This window comes from Plasmodium gonderi (assembly GCF_002157705.1).
Source record: "Plasmodium gonderi DNA, contig: Chr02, whole genome shotgun sequence".
Classification (NCBI taxonomy): Eukaryota; Apicomplexa; class Aconoidasida; order Haemosporida; family Plasmodiidae; genus Plasmodium; species Plasmodium gonderi.
Window position 1 is genome coordinate 111,325 of NW_021628926.1, and position 27,350 is coordinate 138,674.

The 27,350-nt window shown below is 26.0% G+C and overlaps 6 protein-coding genes across 6 annotated transcripts; all 6 read right to left on the bottom strand.

Moving 5' to 3' along the window:
• Nucleotides 1-303: 303 nt before the first annotated feature.
• PGO_020160 (variable surface protein) lies at nucleotides 304-2,079 on the bottom strand (the record flags this gene model as incomplete). The annotated part of the gene is made up of 3 exons (XM_028685835.1): nucleotides 304-498; nucleotides 812-1,627; nucleotides 2,026-2,079. The coding sequence occupies 3 exons, from the start codon at nucleotides 2,077-2,079 to the stop codon at nucleotides 304-306; spliced, it is 1,065 nt and encodes a 354-aa protein (XP_028541636.1).
• A 4,964-nt stretch (nucleotides 2,080-7,043) lies between these two features.
• Nucleotides 7,044-9,447, bottom strand: PGO_020170 (variable surface protein; the record flags this gene model as incomplete). The annotated part of the gene is made up of 3 exons (XM_028685836.1): nucleotides 7,044-7,481; nucleotides 7,689-8,522; nucleotides 9,415-9,447. 3 exons carry the CDS (start codon nucleotides 9,445-9,447, stop codon nucleotides 7,044-7,046), a joined length of 1,305 nt encoding a protein of 434 aa, XP_028541637.1.
• Nucleotides 9,448-13,198: 3,751 nt separating this feature from the next.
• Nucleotides 13,199-14,505, bottom strand: PGO_020180 (variable surface protein; the record flags this gene model as incomplete). Its single annotated transcript, XM_028685837.1, has 3 exons — nucleotides 13,199-13,384; nucleotides 13,517-14,224; nucleotides 14,467-14,505. The coding sequence occupies 3 exons, from the start codon at nucleotides 14,503-14,505 to the stop codon at nucleotides 13,199-13,201; spliced, it is 933 nt and encodes a 310-aa protein (XP_028541638.1).
• Nucleotides 14,506-17,405: 2,900 nt separating this feature from the next.
• Nucleotides 17,406-18,741, bottom strand: PGO_020190 (variable surface protein; the record flags this gene model as incomplete). Its single annotated transcript, XM_028685838.1, has 3 exons — nucleotides 17,406-17,594; nucleotides 17,727-18,353; nucleotides 18,703-18,741. 3 exons carry the CDS (start codon nucleotides 18,739-18,741, stop codon nucleotides 17,406-17,408), a joined length of 855 nt encoding a protein of 284 aa, XP_028541639.1.
• A 2,729-nt stretch (nucleotides 18,742-21,470) lies between these two features.
• PGO_020200 (variable surface protein) lies at nucleotides 21,471-22,808 on the bottom strand (the record flags this gene model as incomplete). The annotated part of the gene is made up of 3 exons (XM_028685839.1): nucleotides 21,471-21,659; nucleotides 21,796-22,506; nucleotides 22,764-22,808. The coding sequence occupies 3 exons, from the start codon at nucleotides 22,806-22,808 to the stop codon at nucleotides 21,471-21,473; spliced, it is 945 nt and encodes a 314-aa protein (XP_028541640.1).
• A 2,490-nt stretch (nucleotides 22,809-25,298) lies between these two features.
• Nucleotides 25,299-26,313, bottom strand: PGO_020210 (variable surface protein; the record flags this gene model as incomplete). Its single annotated transcript, XM_028685840.1, has 3 exons — nucleotides 25,299-25,553; nucleotides 25,625-26,083; nucleotides 26,269-26,313. 3 exons carry the CDS (start codon nucleotides 26,311-26,313, stop codon nucleotides 25,299-25,301), a joined length of 759 nt encoding a protein of 252 aa, XP_028541641.1.
• Nucleotides 26,314-27,350: the final 1,037 nt, after the last annotated feature.

Genomic DNA, 27,350 nt, shown 5'->3' on the forward strand with positions numbered 1-27,350 from the left:
TAGTTTAGCGACATATATATATATATATAGACACAAAAATGATCTTCATATTAACAGTAGTTATTATGCATATATATTATAATATGTATGCAAGCATATATTGTAAAAAAAAAAAAAAACAACTTAAAAAGATTACATGGATGAGGAAAATGAAGCATTCTTTTGGCAATCCTTTCACCCTTTTGCAACACATACATAAAAATTCCTCTGGTCTCTTCCTTCACATATATTTTCTCCATTTATCCACAAAAATATATATATATATGTAAGTATATATATATGTACGTATATATATATGTATACCTAAGATCTCGTTGACTGATAACGTATATTAAATGAATCATCTGTAACTGTTGAATCATCATCGGTCACTTCACTTTTATCACTTTCTTGATCATTATTCGAACGAGTTGCTCTTTCATGCTCCCGCTGTATATTTTTCCAAGCATTTTTGATTTTTTTCTTCTGAGGGCTGAAGTGCAATCCCACAGGAGTAAACTGTGCAGAAAAGGAGGAAATGAAATGTAATGGAATGCAAAATATGACATGAAAAAATGGCGTGAAAAAATGGCGTAAAAAAATGGCATAAAAAATGACGTGAAAAAATGGCGCATAAAAATGACGTGAAAAATGACGTGAAAAAATGGCGTGAAAAAAGCTGTGCCTCAAGGGCCTTCTTTGTTCTAAATGACAAAGAGTAAACGCACAAGGACAAAATGAGAAACATCAAAAAAGAGAAACTTCACAACAAGTTTAAAGTGGCCCATTCACACTTGACAATTCACAATGAGAGAAAATTCCTTCTTTGAACCAGCATCCTCACCTTATACAAAATGAAGAGACACAAGAAGATAGCCAACAAGGAGAAAAAAGTAATTGAAGAAAACCCGAATGGAGTTACACCCCGTGATATATGTTTAAAGAATGCGAATATTGGATAGTAACTATACATAGGTTCATCATAATCACATCTGACTCTAGCAGTGTCCGGGTATTCTCTTAAAGATGTAATCCTATCATACTTCTTCAATGGGTGATAAAGAATTTTATCGTAATTATCAAAAAATACATACAACTCATTACATACAGTACTGTCCGAAAATTTATCATAATATTCCGTAGGACATGTATAATTTAAAAAATCTCTGTACACATCTATACATTCATTTACAAATTCACATGTCTTCTTATAGTCCTTATTATGATAATTTTCTAATACATTTTTAATATCACCTACATTTTCATCAAAATAAAATAACTTCATTATTCCTTTCAATTTATCATTATCTTCATACAAATTTTTGATCATATAAATATTTTTGTACATTTTATTTTTTGCTATCTTTTTAAAATAATGTAAAAAATTCCAAAATTGATACGAATAAACATTATATGATACTTCATCTTCATAATTTAGATTTATAAGATCATCATAAATACCACGAACAGTTTCATTGTATTCATCCCTAACAATATCTTCTAAATATGCAAAAAATGTTTGGCAAGTATCACTCCCAACATCTCCATTTGATTGTTCATTAATTTCTTTACATATTGATTCATAGCTCGAATTAACTCTAAATAATTTATCTGCGTTTACTTTTGGCCAAATGTTCAAAAGAGGGTACTACAAAAGTTGGGAGTGCGGGAGAAGACACAGGGGATGCATAAATGTGAAAAAATAAATACGCAAACGTGGAAATGTCCAAACGTGGAAATGTCCAAATGTGGAAATGCCCAAATGTGGAAATGTCCAAATCTGGAAATGTCCAAATGTGGAAATGTCCAAATCTGGAAATGTCCAAATGTGGAAATGTCCAAATGTGGAAATGTCCAAATGTGGAAATGCCCAAATGTGGTACAGCTCACGGGCAATCCCAACGAATGTGAACGCAAGAACTGCACTTCATGAGCAGACAATGAGAAGAATTTAACACATTTGCATGCATATATACAGAATATATGTTAAAAGAGCTGCAAAAAATAATAAAGAAAAAAAAAAAAAAAAAAGGAATAAAAACAAACCTCATCTTGAATAGACTTAATAAGAACTGTATCAACTAATCTTTTTTCAGACATATTTAAAATACATTGGGGAAAAATATTAAAATTTTTTTTTTTTTTTTTAATTTTTTTGGTTTTGCTTATTGAAGACGTAAAACCAATGCATAACAGTACAAATATTCCTTTAATGAAAAATGAATGCTATGCATTCTCTTCACATCCATAATTTTGCAAACGAAATAGAGAAAACAGAAAAATATATAAGTTATCAAGCCAGCATTGACCTAAGAATTATTCCTAATTCGGTATTACATACATGTTATATGCGTGTCATATGCGTGTTATATACATATTCGCATACACATTTGATGCATTTCAGATATATAAATTTTGTTATGCTTCAGATTCAACTATGTGACATTTGAATATAGTATCACCCTAAATAAAATGGATACTTTTCTAATCTTATAAAAAAAAAAAAGAAAAATTAAAAAGCAAAATAAGGCTCAACGGACTAATTTTTACATGTAAAGCTGTTTTCTAAATTGCATATTATGTAAATAAGTATAAATATGTCATATACATAAGTATATATATATATATATTTTTATGTGAAATAGAGCCTTTTAATGTTTGCCTTGCATTTATATACATTTTTTTTTTTTTTATAAAAATTTTCCTTCATTCTAATTAATCAGAAACTTGTTTTTTTTTTAATCAATGTTTTGTCATTAATACATATACAGAAATTTAAAATACGTGCCTAAATAAGTACATATAATAATACTAATTACGTAAAAAAAAAGAAAAAAAAAAAAAAAAAGCACTTTTTTCTTCTTATTATGCATACATACACTGTTTCTACAAAATGCGCACGGAAAAAATGAATTATTAGGTAATTGTTACATAGTTATCAATGCATAATTGTTATATAATTATTATATATATGTATAATATATTATTATATTTATTATACATTAATTATTATATTTATCACGTATTATTGTGTATTATTATATGTTAATAACTTATATATAATTTTATATAATATAATATTATTATATTTTTTTAATTTTTTTTTTTTTTTTTTTTTTATTGGCTACGCCCAGGAGTATTGGGTATTATTTGGGTGCTTCTTGGCAGTATTTTTTCTCGTCCATAAAAATGTAATTTTATAACCATTTCATTTGTGTATATACATGAGCTAATAAAATATTATACCCCTACTTAAACATACATTTTAAAAACTTTCTTCTTTTTTTTTTTTTTTTTTTAAACAAGTTTATTATATTCTTTTATGGAAATCATTTGAATGAGAACTGGAATTGGAAATCATATTCATGGGCTTTAAAAAATAAAATCTACATTTATATATACGTATATGTATGCGCACATACATGTATATGTATAACACGTATGCAATATATTCATAATAACATTACACATTTTTCCTTCCATTTCTTAAAATTTTTTAAAATAAAGAATGCAAAAAAAAAAATATAAAAGATTATAAAACATCCTAAAATATTTATGCGATGCATATAAATAATGAACCTCGGGGCCATGAGTTAGAAAGGGTTGTGTGAAAATGGAGTAGTGGAGCCAGGTTAAATTAGCATTTAAGTGAAATTTATTCAATCCTGTGAAATAATAACATTTCTATTAAATAGTTAATTAGTCTATCGTTTAATTAGTCATTAATTAATTATTTATTTATACACCTATGCATTCATTGAACCTTTCAATGATTCTTGCACACACCCCGTTACATATAAAAAATAAACAATCGACAAATTAAAACGTTGGAAATTGGGAAAAATTCTAAGCGAAGTTAAAAAAAAAAAAAAAAAAAAAAAGATGAAATGTAAATTGCGGAAAAACAAAAGTGTATATATACATGTAAAATTCAAAAATAGAATATTAAATATTTTTTCATTTTCCCAGTTTTAATATAACAGTTAAAAGAAGTATAATGAATACATGTTTCCTATTTTTGTTGACTCCATTTACATTCATAACTAACCTATCCCCATACCAAATCCATTCTTTATAGCTCATAAAACTTGTTCTGATATATTTTGTTGATTAGCCATCTTTACCAAATTAATTGTGTAATTTCGAAATAAAAAATATGTTCATTTGAAATGCATATGTGAAATAACTTTTATTTGTTTTACTATTCTATTTTATTCTATTTTTTTTCCCCTTTTGAGCACATTTTTCCACTCTTTCCATTTTTAAATGTCTGATTGATTGCCTGCACAAATCCTTCATTCCTAGAAAACATGTAAAGAGGAGAAATATCCCCAGCGTTTCAATGGGTGCTTATTTATATTTCCACTAATCAAACTGTCTAAAAAAATGAATTCAACGAACTCTACTAATTTAACCAATTCAGTGCATGTGTAATGTGAACTAGTATTATAAAAAATATAGCATTTTTTTTTTTTTTTTTCTGTAAGAAATTGTGTATGGCATATGAAGAAAGACACATATATAACACCGACACTGTAATTATAGTAAACAAAATGTGCATTTTTTTTGTTCACATTAGTTTTATTTACCTTCAATTCTGATAATTAATTAAAAATACACATTTGCACAGGGAGACTGACATATATAGGCATGGGTGAAAAGACATACCAGATTTTTACAACTATCCAATAAACTACGTATATTTTCTGCATATATTAGCTGTAAAGGTGTAGTTCTCATTTAACATTCTTTTTTTTTTTCTACGTAAAAATTATTTCATAAAATAAAATAAAAAGAAAAACGAATAATAAAATTGGGAAATTATGAACGCTTGGCAGTTCCTTTGTTAGACTATTTTCTCCATGTTTATTTGCTTGTTTGCAATTAATTGTAGAATTATCGATTAATTGTTACAAATTACCCCAAAGGAAAAATATACATATATATTATACAAAATGTGCATACGTTCTTTCATAAATAAAGTAATACACACATCTCCTAATTTATATATTAAAAAAATGTCCAAAATTAAGAAAAAAAAATAACAAAAAAATATGCATGCAATAGAAACATTTTTGCTTAATTATAATTGTTTTATAATGTGGAAACAAAATGTATATATGCACAAAACATGAAAGAGGGTGGTGGGTGTGGTGTAGCAAAACACATGATTATAAGCCCTTTTTTTTTTTTTTTTTACGCAGTTCAATGCATAACATATAGCACATGTATATATTAATGTGAAAACATGCAATTATTAATAAATACTTGCACAGTACCTGGATTAGGTAATTCCTACTTTTTTGTCACAATATGAAACGTATTTTTCTCTTTGCAAATTATATTAATTAAAGAAACTATGGCAAAAATATTAAGGTATTGAAAATTAAATTTACTATTGTGAAAAAAAAAAAAAAGTTATGAAATTGAAATTAGTCATGATAACGAATATAAAAAATAAGAAATGTACCAAAAAAAAAAAAAAAAAAAAAAACACGTTATGACATCCTGTTATGAAAAGTGTACATACATATACATACGTATACACACATATGCATAAATGCATACGTGGCAGTAAAAATATTGATACAATTATTATTTCCAATACAATTACCCTGTTTTTGCAAATTCTGTACAAGTCGAGGGGATCGATCTTGAATGAATTAAAATTTTTACTATAAATTTATATGCAAATTCTGGTCTACAACTAGCTTTTCACATTCTATTTGTCTATAATAAATAAAATTTTCCTGCAATATTTGTCACCTCATTTCTTTATTCACATCCCATGAATACACAAAAAAATTCTCCGTATCTGTAGTGCTAGATTCATGGGTTTCCTTTCTCTGGAAACCTTAGGGATTATTTTGAGCCACGTGCAAATTTTCTTACTACATCAAAAAAATTTGCTTATCCAAAATTAACGTGCTCCAATAATCCATTATTTTTTAATACACAACTTTTCCAGTTCCATTATTCCTTCAAAATATTATCACATTTTGATAAAAAAAAAAAAAAACTATACCTCACACCCCTCTTATCTATTTTGCATCTTCGACACTCACACGCATGCTTGACAACGAATCATCACTACCATTTGGTTGTTTCTGCCCTGGTTTTCTCTTCCACCAAATATTGTCTAATTGGGCACAATTCTCATGCAATGTGTGCAAAAAAATAAAATAGTGAAATGGTGAAATAGTATAACAAAATAGCGAAATAGTATAACAAAATAGCGAAGTAGTATAACAAAATAGCGAAGTAGTATAACAAAATAGCGAAGTAGTATAACAAAATAGCGAAATAGTATAACAAAATAGCGAAATAGTATAACAAAATTGTCGTGTAATTTTTCAACACTTTTCTTCCCTTGAAACGTTTTCCCTCTTATCACTTCCTAGAAAGTTAATATAACTTTATTTACTTTAAAAAAAACATGATCTTCAAATATAACTATTTTTTAAAATGGCAAAATATGTTGTCCCTAAGCAGTTCGCTTCTCACACCACTAAACCTTTTTGTTGCATTCCACTCCTGCCTTGTTGCGCGCACCATACCAACTGTCTTGCACATTCGTGTACAGGCACATATATATAGATGTACACATATGTATATACACCCATTGAGGATTAAAATTAAATATTTACTTCTCCTCGTGTAGTAACACTGCTTATATCTTGCAATGGTGTTTTTTTTTTTTTTTTTTTTTTTTTTTGGACGGGGGTGTAGGAGGTTCTTAAATATTTATCATTAATTAAATGGAATCCCCACAGCACTCAGGATAACTTCACATTTGCTTAATTTTGTAAAACAATTTATATTTCATATGAATTAAGACTTTATTAATATTTTCTACAAAAAAAGAGGAAAATTCTATATAACTGCATCCCAAAAAAATAACCTGGGCTCATATGCTGCACTACTCTGTGCAGGCACCCTTTTTTTCAAACGAATCATAGTAAACTTAAAGTATTTAACACCACCTATGCATATCTACATAGGAATACATAAACATGTACACAGATCCCTGTGCTCCTCTTCAACTTAATCGTTATACATATCATCTAAGATGCATTGGAAAAATAATCATCGAAATCTTGGCCACGTGAATTATACTGATTTGAGGATTGGTACGAATACTGGTCTGATGATTTGTAAGGATACTGGTCTGATGATTCATATAAATACTGGTCTGATGATTCATATGAATACTGGTCTGATGATTCGTATGAATACTGATCTGATGATTCGTATGAGTGTTTATCTGAGGATCCGTATGAATACTGATCTGAAGACTCGAATTCGTCCTCGTATTCTTCTGCTGGACCCTTTCTCCATCTTCTTCTACTGCTTCGTTCTTTACCAAAAATCAGGGATTCTAGGGGTGTAACCTGCGCGGCGAGAAAATTTATACAGAGATGATAGTAAAGATGAGATGATAGTAATGATGAGATGATAATGATGGGATGATGATAATGATGATGCCCGTTTTTTATAATTAACTCTGCAATGGACCCATACACGGATGTGTTCATAATTCGCACAGTTGACAACATAGAGAGTTCAATTCACTTCCTCCGTGGTTTGTAAAACAATTCATGAAAAGTGACACATATTTACAAATAAAGTTAACGTAAAGATGTATGCAAAATAAATGCATGCACAAAAAAACACAATTGACAAATTTAAAAATTATCTCTCAAACGAACCTTTATCAAAACGAAGAAAATCAAAAGGAATCCCAATACAGAAAAGGAACTTATCATAATTTTGTTAAATAATGGAGAATTTGCACTTTTGGCTGCATTAATAAAACTTGCAATAGGATGTGCACTATACTCCTTTTTATTCACCCTACAAAGAACCCTATTTGAAAATATGTCAGTATGGTCGTCTTTAATAAGGGCTTGTCTATATCGTAACGCTTTATACATTATATTCTCATAATGATCCTTAAATCTTTCCAAAAGTTTACATATGTTTTTAGGCTTCGTATCATCAGGAGTATTAGTACACACTTCAGGATAATAGGCATTAAATATATCAAGACAATCATTGATGAACTTGCAATAATCTGGATAATTTTCACCATGATTACCATCTATTAGAACTTTAATGTCTCCAGCACTTTCTAAATAATAGTGTAATTTCATTAAATTTCTTAATCTTACATTGTCCTTATTTAAAATTTCAATAGTGTTGTCAAGCGCTGGTTCCATTCTTTTTTTAAAAAATCCTTCAACCTTATTAACGAAATTTTCCAAATTGTCATATGTAAATGTATTCGGCTTTTCTTGTTTTTTATAAGCCCATTCTATAAAATCAGACCACACCGAATGTCCCTTGTACATGTTATTTCCACCTCCATAATTAATATGTTCCAAAAAACCAAAAAAGCTTTGACACAGTTTTTTATCATCATCATTTCTATTCCCATTTTCACTCTCAATTTGATTACATATTATTTCGTAATTATGCTTATATAATTGATCTAAGTCAAAGCTTTTATTATAATCTGGCCAACTTTTCAGAATACTCCCATACTTAGAAAAAAAAAAAAAAAAAAAAAAAAAAGCAATTAAAATAAAATAAAAGAAAATGATTTAATTCTATAGATCAAAAAAACAGCAAAAAAAAAAAAAAAAAAAAAAAAAGAAAGAAATTATTCTTCGATTCTCTTCTATATAATAGAATATTCTAAATGTAATGTAGCACATAAATGTCTTTAATAAAAAAACAAAAATAGGTATACCTCTTCTTTTAACTTCTCGCGAACTTCTTGTATTTTGCTTGCAGTACCCATTGCTTACAAAATGTGTGATACAATAAATTAATTAAGGGATAATTTTGTATTTTCTAACAATGTTATAATGGAGCATAATTTATTTAATAATATTCTAAATTTTTAATTAATTCAAAATCAGAAAAATAATAACAAGTTAATGTTATTATGTATGTATATATGTACATATATATATATATATATTTTTACAGCCAGGATTATTTCCTTAATTATTATATCCTATTACAAATGTTAAATTCTAATACTCATTTGTTATTAGAAATACAAAAATGAACATATAATATTTTTGAAAAAATAAAATTCTAAATAAATTTAGGACTATGAAAAGTTAATAGAATTGTGGTATGCACTGCATAAAAGTACTGTACATAATTATACACAAAAAAAAAAAAAAAAAAAAAAAAAAAAAAAAAAGCTGTGCAAAAGGAGAATAAAATGCATATATAATAATTTGAAAATGAAAATTTTGCACTAACAATTCCAGCACTCATAAGTTGTGTTAAACGTGCATATCATATATATATATATATATATATATATATATATATATACATATATAATGCCATTCCTGTTTAGCGTAATATATACAGCAGGTGAATAATGCATAGACAAATAAGAAAATAAATATATACATATATTAACTTATACTTCTCTACATTATACATCCAAAAACGTATAGCACAAATTATTTTCTTTCAATGTAAGTGTATTCACAGAAGCGCTATTTTTAACCCCTTAAAATAATTACTATATTCCTCCATTGCTGAGTTAAGAAGAATTATGAGGGTTAAATCCTTGCAAAATTAAATTCGTAAAAGTGTTATTTATATACGGATTTATTTTTTTTTCAATTTTTTAAAGATTTCCTATATCACTTTTTAACATTTAAATTATACAATGTCTCATAAGAATTATTATTAGTAGTAGTAGTAGTAATAGTAGTAGTAGTAGTATTTTATTTTTTTTATTATTCAGCTATGAGATTTTAAGAAGATATTCATTAGAATTGTTGCTAATGATAAAATTCTTCCAAATTATTTTTTACAAATGGGAATTTAAAAGGTGAATAATTTTTAATATATTTATATTAAAGGCAGAAAGGACGACGATATTTCAAAAAAAAAAAAAAATAAATAAAACTAAAAAATATTATGATATATATATATATATATATAGAACTAAATTGGATCACTTGGCGATATGTGAATTATTCCCATTATCATGTATTTTTAGTATTTAATATTTGTGTACATTTATAGATTAACGTATTATCTTCCCTTTATAGTATTTTAATGTATAATTTACCTTCTTATCTGATTAGTAAAGTCTATATTTTATATGTATTATATATTATGCGTATTATCACTATTTCAAAACAGTACCTCCTATGGTATGAAAAAATATTCCTCCTAAAATATGTGGAAAAATATTATTCCCTTTTTTCCCAATTACGCACAAGTGTGTAATTATGTAATATATACATAATATATATATATATATTATATACATATATATATATATATATATATATTTATACCTTGTTGCTTCACTTAACCAAACCGTAGTAGCAATATTAGTGAACCATGAATTTTTCTGTACCTTATAAATGTACAGATGAAATATGAGCATACATTAACGGTTATAATTTTTCAAAAAAAAAAAAAAAATAGCTTAGAATAATCAGTAGAAGTACGTTTGGACAAGTTTGCACATTTAGCTCGTAAAATGGATTTTTCCATTTCTACATTTTTCCATTTCTACATTTTTCCATTTCTACATTTTTCCATTTCTACATTTTTCCATTTCTACATTTTTCCATTTCTACATTTTTCCATTTCTACATTTTTCCATTTCTACATTTTTCCATTTCTACATTTTTCCATTTCTACATTTTTCCATTTCTACATTTTTCCATTTCTACATTTTTCCATTTCTACATTTTTCCATTTCTCCATTTTTCACAAAAAAACATTCTTAATACGACGTGATAAAACTTTTAAAACTTTCTACTTGGAAAAAGCGTATGAAAATAATTTTAACCCTTTCCTTTAACTCCTTGCAGTAAAATTAATTGCATTTTTGGAAAAATTTTTTAATTTTTCTTCACATTGTTATATTTGCACATTTTTTTTTTTTTTTTTTTTTTAATCCCCGTCCTTTTTTCTTATTTACAATTCGTTTGAAAATGGCAACTGTTACTCCGCTGAAGAATCGTATTTTTACCATTCCAGTAAATGGTGATTAAATGGAAAAAACGGGAAAAAATTGTACAACAATATTCTCCCCATTTTCATGTGATTACTTAGGAACATGTACACTTGGAGTTTCACTTTTTTTGCACTAATTCATATATTCGCAAAACGATATTCTCATTGGTTTGCTTACATAATATGATAAGAAAAGTTGAAAATTCGTACATTTCCATTTCGATGGCTTATTTTATAATTCTTACACTGCACCAAGGGGTACAATATTACCATAGACAGAACATTTTGGAAAAATAAAATAATATCCATGTCCCGATCCACACAAAACCCTATGTGAATAAGAAAAATGTTTAATCAGTGCTACTACATATATATATATATATATATATATATATATATATATATATATATATATATATATATATATATATATATATATATATATATATATATGTACATGTTGGGGATGTTGGACGAAAATTATAATTGAAAGAAATTGCTAAACGTGAAAAAGTACCTTGCATCATCACACCTGTAAAATGCGGTACTCCATTAATTCCTGGAAAAAATGTGAATAAAGTTGAATATAAAAATAAATAACCAATGAATTGATAAAATATGTACCAAAATGTGTGGTATAATACACAGTAATAAAAGTAGCAAGCTAAATAGCATAAAAAAAAGACTAAAAACGAATCAGCAGAAATATCCGAGGTATGCAAAAGATTAGTAAATGTATAAATGTGAAGGGGAGAAAAAAAATTCCTTTTTCAATACATATTTATATATTTCTCAAAATTTACATGCATATATAAAATTTAGTGTGTACCAAAAAGGTGCTCATGTAGTGTATACGTCATCAGTGATGTTGATAATTCTGATGTCTAATCAGGACACACACATATACATACATACACACATATACATGTATATATATATATATATAAAATACATTCGTATGAACAACATAAATACTTAAAAACATTTAAAATGTACATTGTTGCATTAAGGTAAAATAGTCAACTGTAGTGAAGAGTACCATATTACAACACGTAAAAATGTATATAATAATGTGATGAAGCCACATCAATAATCATTTCTCAGCATGCTAACATATCACTAACACTAAGCTCAATTTAACGCATTTTATTCTTCTTCACAAATTGGATAACACTGGCCATTCAAATTAGGAATAAATGTATTTCTATGTGGGAACAGTGTAGTCTATGTACATATGCACACACAAACACACAGAGATCTACCATTTAATCATGCAAAATCAACAATTTGTACTTTACATTGTTCTTCTGTAAAGTGGATACTTTGTAAGGTATAACTAATTTTTCCAAGTGCGTAATAATATCTCCTTTAAGCGTGCATATCTACATAGAAAACACTTCCTTGGAACATGATGTTGTAACGTTCGTGAAGATAGAGATTAAAAACATAAATCAAAAATTTGCATATAGCAGTTACATGCTGACATAAATAGATAATTTCTCGAATGGGTAAAGCTTGTATGAGTAAAAATATACAGTTATCAAAATGTATCAGAGAAATCACGTTAAAAGGCAATTGTTGCACTCCAAACTGATAATTTTGACAATTTTCACAGTTTGCATATATATATATATATATATATATATATATATATATATATATATATATATATGCCCCACTTGATGCAAATAAAAAATAGTATAAAAAAAATTAACCAAAAGAAATTAAAAAGAAGAAGAAAAAATGGGTATATATGTATATGTACAGTGCTGTTATCATATTTGTCTTGCCTCGTCTCGATGTGCACATTTTTCAAAGGGTTCTGCATATATGTAAATTTCACTATTTCTTTATGAATTCTTTCTGCATCTTTTATTTATTATTTATTTGTTTTATTTTATTTTATTTTATTTTTTTTTTTTCTTTTTCTTCACAATCGATAATGTATAACTGTATCAGTGTAAAAGTATACCTATAGATCAAAATAACGAATTGCTCATCATAACACAGTAAATGCTTTGCAATAAAAACAATTTATACTTCAGAATTTTGCACTTCCAATCTGTTAATTGTTTATTTTTTTTTGTCTACCGATATTTATTTTTAATGCACTACTTAAATGGCTTTAACTGGAAAACCAATTTATAGTAAATCAGCATAATACATTGCATGTAATAAATATATAACTGTGTTTTACAAAATAATCAAATTAATAATATCTATTATTTCCATATACAAACGTGTTCGATGACCCTTCATTATCTGAATATAAGCTCTCGTCATCATCACTATATTCGCCTCGATTATTTCGGGCTTGTTCCATTTCAACTTTTCTCCATATTCGTCTTGCTTTTCTTTGTCCTTCTGGGTTAAATCTCAGTCCGATGGGTGTAAACTGAACAGAAAAAAATGAAAAAAAAAGAAATTTGTATATCTTATGTGTGCAAAATAAGAAACTTCCTTTTCGTGAAAAAATGCAAAAAGAACCGCTTTGCCAAATATCCATCTTATCTCATCATCATCTTACCTTGTACAAAATTAGCAGAATTAAGTATACGGCAAACATGACAAAACCAGCGACAACAAAATTTCCAAATACTGTAAACTCATCTACATTGGCTTTATACAAACTCCAAAATGGAGTATAAAACAATGAATCGGTCAATTCACATCTTACTTGTGCTGCATCTGGATACTTATCTACGGATGACATTTTATTATGTCTTTTTAAAGGTTCATAAAGGGTATATTCATACCTATTTGCAAACTCTCCTAATTGGTTACACACAGTATTACTGCTGTAATCACTGGGTACTCCCTTTGGGCAATAATTTCTTTTAAGTTCTCTAAATAAATGAAGACATTCATTGACATATTGGCAAGTAACTTTATAATTTGGATCGTGTAGATTTTGTAGTATGGATTTAATATCTCCAACATTTTGTCCAAAATAATATAATTTCAATAATTTTTCTAGTTCATTCTTGTTACTCAAAAAATAATCTAAGTTCTGATTGTTATAATAGTTACCTTCAAGTACACTTTTAAACGGCTCCTTAAATTCAGTTGATTTCAAACCATATAAATTCTGGTAATACAAATCATTACTGTCGTAAAACCATTTCAAAAAATTAAGCCAAACTTCGTGTTTTTTGCTATTGGATGGATCAGACATTTGAGTAGTTCCATAATAGTCTAAAAAGGCGGTAAAATTAGCATATAAACATTTTTTTTTCTAGAAATATAATGAAATTTGACTTATGTAGCTGTATAATTATAACATTTTTATAAACACTTACCATCTTTTTGCGGATCACTATATTGGGGCCAGTTCGTCAAAAAATTATACTATAGAATAAAAACAAGTAATATGCATATACTGTGTGTATATTCATGTATTCTTATTTTGAAGCCAAAATTTTTTGTGTACTTTTGGAACAACAAAATATGCAGAATTCTAAAATAATGAAAAGTTACTTGATTCTTCAATTGACCAATGCGCTTTGTTTCTGTCATATTTTCTTCAAATGTAAAACGTGAACCAAATAATGAACTGAATAAATATTGTTAATGCACAATATTAAGAAGATCAAATATACAGGAAGTATTGTGCTTTGTTTTTCACAAATTAAAAATGGTAAAAATAAATATTATTTAATTTCAATGGTTCATAAAGTAATATTGTGACTTAATAAATACACCCAAGTAAATAGTAAAGCTATTATACTATTTAAGATTTTTAAAAAAAAAACTGTTATGTGAATAAAAAATAAAATAAAAAAAAGGAAAGTAATTTTTAGAATTTTTACATGCAAAAATAGTATGCGTCAAATAAATATTGTGTAAGCAGTAGAAGCTATATAATTTTTGCTATTCTAAGTAAACAAGTCCTTTCTTAATTTAATTTATTTTATGCACATAAATATGTGTAATAATAAAAAATGTTCACCAAAAAGTATATGGTAAATAAAAGAGATAGGTATAAAATGATATGTTGGTAGATTTGGGGCCCTTTGCTATTTTTCTATCCCTAAAATATAAAAATATAATTGGAAGCTATAATTGTTGTGAAATTTTACTAAGTAATATGTCTTTCTTTGGGCCATTTATATATACCATATAGTGTATTTCTTCCTTACAATGCTACATAAATGTCTTGTTTTCAATTGTAAAAAAAATTATAGTTTCTAAAAAAAAAAAAAGTGTTACACCTCTAATTATGACATTTAAAAATAAGCCTTTTTGTTATATTCTTTTTTTTTTTTATTCCTTCTTTTTTTTTTTTTTTTTTTTTTTGCAAAATTGCAATAGTAACAGTGCAAAGTTTATTTATATACCATTGTCAATGCATGTGTTATAATTTTCTTAATAATTCGAGGAAAAAAAAATTAAAAATATCGTTGCGCTTATGTTAATTATAATACAATTGTAATTTATGAAACAATGAAAGCAAAATAAAATAAAAAAAACAAAAAAAAATAAAGAATATATATTACCTTTTGTTATTCCCACTATAGAAAAAATACCTATACCTCCTTTCTTTCATAAGAAAAAAAAAATAAATAAAACGTAACTGTGCAAAAGTGCATTGTCGATATTTAGTGCACATTCAAATAGCTTAAAAAAAGGTGACACTTTCAAAAGAAAAAAAAAAGAATGTATTTTATGTATGTATTTCAATGTTAGCGTTTCTGAATATGTGTATATTTAGCCAAAATACCATAAACATATCCATAGGTTTAGAAAAAAAAAAAAAAAAAGGCACTCTAATTAAACAATCTTTTTTCGTTCAAAAATTTTTTTTATGTCAATGTTTTATCAATTTAGAAAAATAGCCTCCGATTTAGAAATTCGTTCATCCAGCTATTTTTCACAGAAGTTAACAGGTTAGCCAAGTTCATTTTCTTCCCCACAAATTTATTGTATAATCAAAATGAGCTTCCTATTTATCTCTCCTATTTGTTGACCATCATGTGTAAGTGTACATGTATATATTAAGCACATACATAGTAGTTACATATATATAGTGGTTACACATGTAGCAGTTACATATAGGACATGCGAATGCTGCTTGTTCATGGTAATAATTCTATTAAAGTTAGGTAAACACAAATGTGTAAACCTAGCCCACGTTTCATACTGAGATGCTCACAGAACCATTCAGAGTAAGTATATTTGATACAGCTCTATTTGGTACGTACTAGAGGAAAATCGTCAGAGGAATTAAAAAAAAAAAATAAAATATACACATATGTATCGTATACATATTATATATATATACATGCATATATTCGCCTTTTTCTATTTTTTTTGCTATTGAGTAATTATAAAAAAAACCCACAATGGTTTATGGAATAATAAGAAAAAGCTCTTTTAATCCGTTTAAGTATCAATTTAAATAATAAATTTTGTTAAAAAAAAAAAAAAAAAAAGGAAAAAAACAAACGTGTACTTTCATAGTTGTTAGTATATAGGGTACATAAATACACATAAACAAATTAATACACATCGAGCATGAAGTGCTCTTATTGCAAAATTTGCAATCCTTTTAAATTTTAAGAATGAAATATTTAAAAGGGTTCCTTAAAAAGTTAAAATCAAATTATAAGCTGACACCTATAGGTCATTGTTATATCATCTTCACAGATTTTAACCATTTATTCTAATTCATAGAATTTTAACTTATCGGAACGGTGCTTGCACACAATCTAACATAATAGTACAATTTTAAATAATGATATATAAATGTTTAAAAAAATAAGACACAAATGGAAAAACAATAATCATTCATTATGCCTTCTGTAGACAATTTTTCTTTATAAAAATTTGGACGTCATAAAATGAGCGTAACAAAAATTTATATACATATATATATATATATATATTTTTTCCCCTTTTTTTTTCATGTTTGAAAAATTATTATTTTTTCATACACTTCATGTGTGCAAGCGGGTAATATACATCTGAATAAACACAACAAATTACCTTCACGTTATGACATTTCTCAAATGGGCAATTCCAACAGCGGAATCTATAAGAAGCAACTTTTTTTCTTAAAATATGCTTAAAATAAATAATCCAATCTTAAAGATAAATAAATAAAATAAAAAATTTTCACATTAAGCTGGTCACATAACGAACCACAAATGTATTTTACTATTTATCTAATTTTCTCAGTTTGGAATAACAAAAATTTTTGTCACATTTTTAAATTTTGAATCATTCAACTGCTTAAACTCTTCGTGGTAGGAAAATGAACAAATACTATTGACTAGAATAGCTTCTTTTTTAACCATCCAGACGTTTATTTTTAATGAACCGAATCAGTATCTTTAATTATAAAACCAGTTGACAGTAAACATGCATAATGCATTGCATGTAGTAAATATATAACTGTGTTTTACAAAATAATGGATTTAATAATATCTATTATTTCCATACACAAATGTGTTCGCTGACCCGTAATTGTCTGAGTACATAGATTGTTCATCATCACTGTATAAGCTATTTCCAGGATTTCTGTAATGTTCCATTTCTACTTTTCTCCATATTCTTCTTGCTTTTCTTTGTCCTTCAGGGCTGAATCTCAGTCCGATGGGTGTAAACTGAACAGAAAAAAATGAAAAAAAAAGAAATTTGTATATCTTATGTGTGCAAAATGAGAAACTTCCTTTTCGTGAAAAAGTGCAAAAAGAGCCGCTTTTCCAAATATCCATCTTATCTCATCATCATCTTACCTTGTACAAAATTAGCAGAATTAAGTATACGGCAAACATGACAAAACCAGAAACAACAAAATTTCCGAATACTGTAAATTCATCTGAATTTGCCTTATATAAACTCAAAAATGGGGTAAAAAACAACGAATAACTTAAATCACACCTTACTTGTGCTGATTCTGGATAATTCACTAGGGATGACATTTTATTATGCCTTTTTAAAGGTGTGTAAAGACTATATTCATATCTACTGAGAAATTCCCCTAATTGGCTACAAACAGTACCACCTTTATAATTACTTGTTATGTCACCTTCACAATAATCTTTTTTAAGCTCTCTAAATATATGAAGACATTCATTGACAAATTCACACGCATTTTTGTAACTATCATGATTTTGATTATCCAATATATTTTTAATATCCCCAACATTTTCTCCAAAATAGTATAATTTTAATAATTTTTCTAATTTGCTCTTATCACTTAAAAAGGATTCTATATTCTTATTAGTAGTATAACTATCTAAAATTGCCTTTTTAAAAGAATCACCATTTTCACTTGATTTCAAACCAAACGAATCCTGGTAGTACTTGTCATTTTTATCGTAAAACCATTTCAAAAAATTAATCCAAGCATCATGCTTATTCTTATCATATTCCCCTGTAGTTTTTAAAATTTGATTATAACCTAAGAGGATAATAAAAACAGCATTTAAAATATATATATATATTTTTGCATGTCATGAAACTTGATTTATAGATTTACATAATTATAATATTTTTATAAATTCTTACCTGCATCTGTCGGATTACTATATTCGGGCCAACTTTTCAAAAATTCATACTATATAGAATTAAAAGAAATGTTATACATTGTGTGTGTATTTTCATGTATTTCTATTTTCAAGGTGAAACTTTTTTGTTTATTTTACAAGCAGCAAAGTATTCAAACTTGTTAATGATAAAAAAAAGAAAAAAAAAAAGGGAGGCGCCTACTTTTTCTCTCAATTGTTTAATAAGATTAGTTCCTGTCATATTTCCTCCCGATGTAAGAAATAAACCAAGTAATGAACTCAACAAATGAGATTGCTATTAGTATGTGAAATTGGAAAGCTCAGAAATGTTTAACTATTAAGTTTCGTTTTTCACTAATTTTTAAGTCATAAAAATAAATATTTTTAAAATTCAATGTTTCATAATGTAGTATTGTAACTTTATATACACACACCTAAGCAAATCATAAAGTTATTCTATTAAATAACATTTTTAAAAAAAAAAAAAAAACTGTAGCGTGTATGAAAAATAAAATAAAAAAAATAAGAATTTGACATTAAAACTTTATGTGTAAATATAATATATCAAATAAATAAGGAAAGAATAAAAATTACATAATTTTTTCTTTTCTAAATATTTCCATATTTTATGCGCATAAATATGTGTAATATTAAAAAAATGCATTGAAATATGTATACATGCATATATGCTAACTAAAAATGCTAGATAATATAAAATATAAAAATATATAATTTAAAACTGCAGTTGTGAAATTTTCATTAATAAAATATATATCTACCTTTTTAACATATTTATAAAATCCATTTTATCATTATATTATTATATTATTATATTATATAAATGTCTTTTTTAATTCTAAAGATTCGGAAAAAAAATTTAACGAATAAATTGTTATATTCACACTATGATATTTAAAAATAGGATTAGGTAATATTCCTTTTTTTTTTTTTTTTTTTTCAAAATTGAAAAATTTCAAAGTCGCAATAGTAATAATGCAATGTTTTTTTCATAACATTGTCAGATTGTATGTTAATCGTTAATAGGATGTATTCAGGAAAAATTAAAAATTCGTTGCACACTGTTAATTATAACATAAAATTGTAATTTGTGAAATAAACAAAATGTAAAGGAAATAAATAAAAAAAAAAAAAAAAAAAAAAAAAAAAAAAAAACGAATAACCCTTCCTATCTATCCCTGCTATAGAAAAAACATGTGCCATGAAAAAAGTAAAATAAACAATGAAATGTGCGCGTATGTTTTATATTAACATATATGTATATATATATTTATTTATCCCTAATATGTAAATATATCAATAGGTTAAGAAAGGGAAAAGTATTTCATTTAAATATGCCTTTTTCTGTTTAACATTTTTTTTTTTTTTTTTTTTGCTAATGTAAATGCTTCTTCGATTTAGAAGATAAAGAAGCTTTTTAGAAATTCGTTCTATTCTGCTATTTTTCACAAAATATAAGAGGTTGGAGCCTAGTTCATTTTTTTTCCTCAAAATTTAATTGTATAGATAAAATGAACAAGTATATCATTTCCCATAATTATTTAGACATGTGAATGTATATATACATATATTAATCACATATATGAATGCTACATATATGTGTATGATAACAGTTCTACCAAAGTTATACAAATATAAATGTATAAACCTTACGTATGAACAATAAGTATTATACTATATTAACTATCCAGCTCGTCGTAAGTATATTTGATAAGCCACTTATGTAGCACATACAAGAAAAGAATAATGAGATGAATTAAAAAAAAAATATACATACATAAATATATGTAAATATTATAAATACACATTATACACACTCCCTTTTTGTTTCGCATGGGAATAATTTTAAATGGATAGTGTAAAGGCTAAATATACAGAATAATAAAAAGTTTTCTAACTCCATTCGGTATTAATTTAAAATAGTAAATTTTATCATTTAAAAAAAAAAAAAAAAAAAAAAAAAAAAAAGAAAAAAAAAAAAAAAAACATATTTCATAATTATTAGGATACGTTGATAAATATACATATTATAAACTAATCAATATAAGCACATCAAATGATATATAATTTCTCAAATTTTCAGACTTTTTTAATTTTAAGAATAAAATGCTAAATAGTTAATATAAAGGGCAAAAATCAAATTATTGAGCTTGTAAGTCTGTTGACAATTATCATCTCATGTCCACAGGATTTTTCAACTTATTTCTTCTTATGGCATTCCAATTTGACGAAGCAGTACGTACTCATAGTGAAGCACAAATAGTAACAATTATAAATAATGATATAAAAATCATTTTAAAAAATGATGCACAAGTGGTAAAATAACAATCATTCATTATGCCATCTGTAGACAATTTTTCTTTATAAAAAATTGGAAGTCATAAAATGAACGTGACAAAAATTTATATACATATAAATATATATATATATTTTTTTCCCCATTTTTTTCTCATGTTTGAAAAATTATTATTTTTTCATACACTTCATGTGTGCAGGTGGGTAATATACACCTGAATAAACACAACAAATTACCTGCACATTAAGATATTTCTCAAATGGCCAATTCCAACAGCGGAATCTATAAGAAGCAACTTTTCTTCTTAAAATAAACAATCCAATCTTAAAGATAAATAAATAAAATAAAAAATTTTCACATTAAGCTGGTCATATAACGAACTACAAATGTACATTACTACTTATCTAATTTGCTATCAGTTTAGAATAACAAAAATTTTTGTCACATTTTTAAATTCTGAATCATTCAACTGCTTAAATTTTTCGTGGCAGGAAAATGAACAAATGTTATTGACTAGAATCGATTCTTTTTTAACTATACAGCGTTTATTTTTAATGAGCCAAATCAGTATCTTTAATTGTAAAATCGGATGGCAATGAATCAGCATAATACATTGCATGTAGTAAATATATAACTGTTTTTTACAATTAATGGAATTAATAATATCTATTATTTCCATACACGAACGTGCTAGATGACTCGTAATTGTCTGCATATTCACTCTCGTTATCATCACTGTATAAGCTACTTCCAGAATCTCTGAACTGATCCATTTCCACTTTTCTCCATATTCGTCTTGCTTTTCTTTGGCCTCCTGGGCTAAAGTGCAATCCGATGGGTGTAAACTGAACAGAAAAAAATGGAAAAAAATACGAAAAAGTTCATATATCTTGTGTCCAGAATGACAAACTTCCTTTTCATGAAAATGTGTAACAAGAACTGCTTTGTAGAAATATCCATTTTATCTCATCATCATCTTACCTTGTACAAAATTAGCAGAATTAAGTATACGGCAAACATGACAAAACCAGAAACAACAAAATTTCCTAATACTGAAAATTCTTCCGAATTGGTTTTATACAAACTCCAAAATGGAGTATAATACAATGAATCACTTATATCACATCTTACTTGAGCTGATTCTGGATAATCCACTAAGGACGACATTTTATTATGGCTTTTTAAAGGTTTGTAAAGACTATATTCATACCTATCGAGAAATTCGTCTAACTGCTTACAAACAGTGCTACCTTTATAATTACTTGTTGTGCCAACTTCACAATAATCTTTTTTAAACTCTCTAAATATATGAAGACATTCATTGACAAATTCACAAGCATTTTTGTAACTACTATGGTTTTGGTTATCCAGTATGGTTTGAATATCTCCAACATTTTGTCCAAAATAATGCAATTTCAATAATTTTTCCAATTTTTCTTTACTACTCAAAATTTGATTTATATTAGGATTGTTAGTATAATTACTTTCCGTTATCTTTTTGATTGGTTCCGCAAGTTCACTTGAATCCATTCCATTTGCATAGTAGAAGTAGTTACTATTATTGTCGTAAAACCATTTCAAAAAATTAACCCAAGTTTCATGATCAACATTAGATGTACTAGCATTTGCATCAATCTTTTTATAACCTAAAGGGGTAATAAAAATAACATTTAAAATTTTTTTTTTATTTTTCTAACATTGTGAAAAATGTTTTACATTTTTTCATAATTAGAATATTTTTAAAAACACTTATTACTGTCAGTATTTTTATCATATTTGGGCCAGTTCGTCAAAAAGTTATACTATAAAGTAAAAAGATATAATATGTATAAAATGTGTGTATATTCATATATGCTTATTTTGAAGATTAATTTTATTGTTCACTTTCAGAACAAGAGAAAGCATTCAAAGTAGTAAATAAAAAAAGCAAATAAAAATGAAAAAGTTACTTGTTCCTTCAATTGATCAAGGTAACCACCACCAGTTGTTGACATTTTGCTTTCCAATATAAAAACTGAACTAAGTAATTATCTCAAAAAATATTATTCTTAAAATAATACGAGAAATTGGGAAGTTCAAAAATATTCATGAATTTCGTTTTTCACTTATTTTAAATCGTAGAAATAAATATTTTAAAATTCTTAATTTTATAATGTAATAATATATATATTGCGACTTTTTAATACACTGAAGCAAATTCTGAAACTGTTTTTCATGAAATAAAATTGTTAAATAATAAAATGTTCGGTGAAAATCGCAATAAAAAATCGAAGTAGAAAGTGAAAAATCAGTGTTAGAACTGTTTACCCTGTATAAATAGAATATCTAACAATACTGTATAAAGAAAATTTGTTAAATTTTTTCTTCCTAAGCATAGAAAAGAAGCTCCTTTATTTTCTATTTTATTCAAAAAATATATATATTATGTATGTAATATTACATGTATGTAAAAAAATTTATAAAAATATGTGTTAAAATCAGAATCTCTATAATTTTCCTATTATTTTTCTATGCGTAAAAATATATTGTTACAAAATCTGCAGTTCTTATGAATTCTTTTTTTTTCATTAACATATCATATATAAATATAACAACATACATAACATCCTCTTGGCGCATTGTAGAATACATAATTATTTATATTATATAAAATATTCTTTTCTCCATGTTGTAAAAATTGTATAACTTTTTTAATAAATAAGTTATTTCACCCTTATTTATTACATGTAAACGTAAATTAAATAAACAAAATTTTTATTCTATTTTTTGAATGCGCTGCAACTATTTTATTATTACTATTATTATTACTATTATTATTATTACTATTATTACTATTATTATTATTATTGTTATTATTACTATTATTGCTATTGTTATTATTATTTTTTTTTTTTTTTTTTCACCACGGCAATGATAACAACATTGTTTTCTATTTTATATCATTTTCAATGTTGTATGCAAATTTGGAAGAAATTAAGGAACCGTTGTTCATCTTTATTATAAAACAATTGTAATCATTAAAATAAATAAATACAATACAAAATAAAAATAGAATGAAGCAGAAATAGAATGAAGCAGAAATAGAATAAAATAAAAAAATAAATTCCAATTATCATTCTAAACAAATAAAAAAACATGCCCCCTCCGCAAAAAAATGAAAAAAATAAGTGTGCAAAAAAAAAAAAAAAAATGATTTCACGATATTTAAGGCATTATATAAACTGCATAAAAAAAAAGGTAACCTTTTAAAAAAAAAAAAAAAAGTATGATTGATATGTTTACATATGTGCATATTTATACAATCACATAAATATCTAAGTAGGGTTCGAAAAAAAAAAAAAAAAAAAAAAAAGATTGTTCTACTTGAATATTCCTTTTTTCAGTTTAGAAAAAGAAAATGGTTGCGTTTAAGAAATTTGCATATCTAGTTATTTTTCACAAAAGTTAAGATTTTGTTTTTCCACATCCATTTATTTTATCACTATTATATTTATTGTGTAAGTAAAACAAATTATTATTTCGTTTCTCCACAGTTGTTGAAGGTGTGCGTGCATATATACACTACCCATATATATCACACACACGAATGCTGCAATATTTGTATAGTAAGTAATACTTCTATCAAGGTACACATATATAAATGTTTGAACATAGCATATATGAAAAATAACTATGTTAATTGGGAAACCTTTCAAGCAGTATGTGCATTTGATACTACACCATGCATGAGACATAGGAGTGAAGAAGCATATACATACTTACACTACATATATATATATATATATATATATGTGGTGTATGCATATGAACCCGTTTTATTTCGCAAGGGAAAGGAAAGCTTTAAAATGAGTAGTGAAAAGGCTAAATGCAGAATGAGAAAATGAATTTTTAATCATTTAAAAAAATAGTTTAAAGATAATAAGTTGTGTTAATTAAAAAAAAAAAAAAAAAAACTTGCCCAATAAGTGTGGTTTGTGCAGGAATAAATATACATAAAAAATAAAATAAAATAATAAAACAAGTAGAACTTGAAATGCTATCATGCAAAATATGCAAGCTTTTTTAATTTTAAGAATAAAATTTTAAAAGGATTTGCTTTATAAGGAAAAATCAAATTATATGATGTCACCTAATGGACACACAACATATATATATATATATATACATATGCATATGTATATATGTATTTTTTCCTTTTCTTCACAATCGATAATCTACAACTGTATCAGTGTAAGGTATACTATACCGATAGATCAAAATAACGAATTCCTCATCATAACATAGTAAATGTTTTGCAATGAAAACAATTTATACTTCGCAGTTCTACACTTCCAACCTGTTAATTGTTTATTATTTCTACCTACCTATATTTCTTGTTTTTGCACTAATTAAATATCTTTAATTGTAAAACCAGCTGGCAATGAATCAGCATAATACATTGCATGTAATAAAAATATAACTGTTTTTTTTACAAAATAATAGATTTAATAATATCTGTTATTTCCATATACAAATGTGCTGGATGATCCATCGTGATTGTCTGAATATATGCTCTCGCTATCATCACTATATAAGCTACTTGCAGAATCTCTGAATTGATCCATTTCGATTTTTCTCCATATTCGTCTTGCCTGTCTACGTCCTCCAGGTTTGAATCTCATCCCGATGGGTGTAAACTGATCAGAAAAAATGGAAAAAATGAGATAATAACTCATATATATTGTGTGCAGAATGAGAAACTTCCTTTTCATGAAAAAGTGCAAAAAGAACCGCTTTGCCACATATCCATCCTATCTCATCATCATCTTACCTTGTACAAAATTAGCAGAATTAAGTATACGGCAAACATGACAAAACCAGAAACAACAAAATTTCCTAATACTGAAAATTCTTCCGAATTGGTTTTATACAAACTCCAAAATGGAGTATAATACAATGAATCACTTATATCACATCTTACTTGTGCTGATTCTGGATATTGCAATAAGGATGACATTTTATTATGGCTTTTTAAAGGACTATAAAGTTTATATTCATAAGTATTCTCAAATCCACCTAATATGCTACAAACAGCATTATTACTTTTATAATCAACAGCTTTTTCTTCTTGGCAATAATTTTTTTTTAACTCTCTAAATAAATGAAGACATTCATTGACAAAACTGCAAGCGTCCTTATAATTACCATGGTTTTGATTATCTAGTATCATCATAATATCTCCAACATTTTCTCCAAAATAATGTAATTTCAATAACTTTTCTAATTCGCTCTTATCACTTAAGAAGGATTTTATATTATTGTTATTATCATAACTACTTTCTAATGCTGTTTTAAAATTACCAAGAAACTCCTTTGAATCCGAATTAAAGCTGAAAGATGGGTAGTATGATTTTTCGTTGTCGTAAAACCATTTCAAAAAATTAACCCAAGCTTCCTGTGTCTTACGTTGATCACTTGTCTTACCTTATACAACATCAAAAGGGGTAATAAAAATAACATTTAAATTTTTTTACTTTTTTTTTTATTTTTGTGACATTGTGAAAAATGTTTTACATTTTTTCATAATTAGTATATTTTTAAAATTGCTTACTGTAAGTACTTTCATCATATTTAGGCCAGTTCGTCAAAAAGTTATACTATAAAGTAAAAAGAAATAATATGTATATAACGTGTGTATATTCATATATGCCTAGTTTGAAGGCTAAATTTTTTGCATACTTTAGGAACAACAAAGCATTCAAAATAAAGGATAAAATAAAATATAAAAAAAATGAAAAAGTTACTTGTTCCTTCAATTTATCAAGGTAACCACCACCACCAGTTGCTGCCATTTTGCTTTCCAATATAATAACAGAACCAAGTAATGAACTTTTCAAATTCTATTATTGATATGAAAGACCACGATGATTAAGTATAGATGAAGTATTCCCGTCTTGTTCTTCAATAATTTTAAATCATAAAAATTGATATTTTAAAAAATTAATGTTTTTTTTTTTTTTTTTTTTTTTTTTTTTTTTGTAATGTAAAATTGTGACTTTATAATACAATTAAATAATGAAATTGTATTATTAAATAATATTTTTTTATTTAAAAATAATGTTACTTAAGGGAATATGGAAATAATAAATGGTTATGAAGTATTAGAACTTGTACTAATACTATATCTAATAAAGCACTGCATGAAAATGAATTATTCTTTTTTTCCCATCCTTAAGCATATATATATATATATATCACTACTTTTATTTTCTCTTTTATTTGTATAACATATTTCATATAATATATAAAAAAAAAATTTTAAATATGATTTAAATAGAATCCATGATTTCCCCTATTATTTGTTTTGCTCGTAAAATGCAAATATTATATATATATATATAATTCTAAAATTTACAGTATGGTTCTTCTAGTGGGCATTTTTTCATTCATATAGAGACAAACATCTCCTCTCTTTTTGGATGATTGTAGAAAATATATTTAATTATTAACACTACATAAAAACATGTCTTTCCACATTGCAAAATTTGTAAAAAATT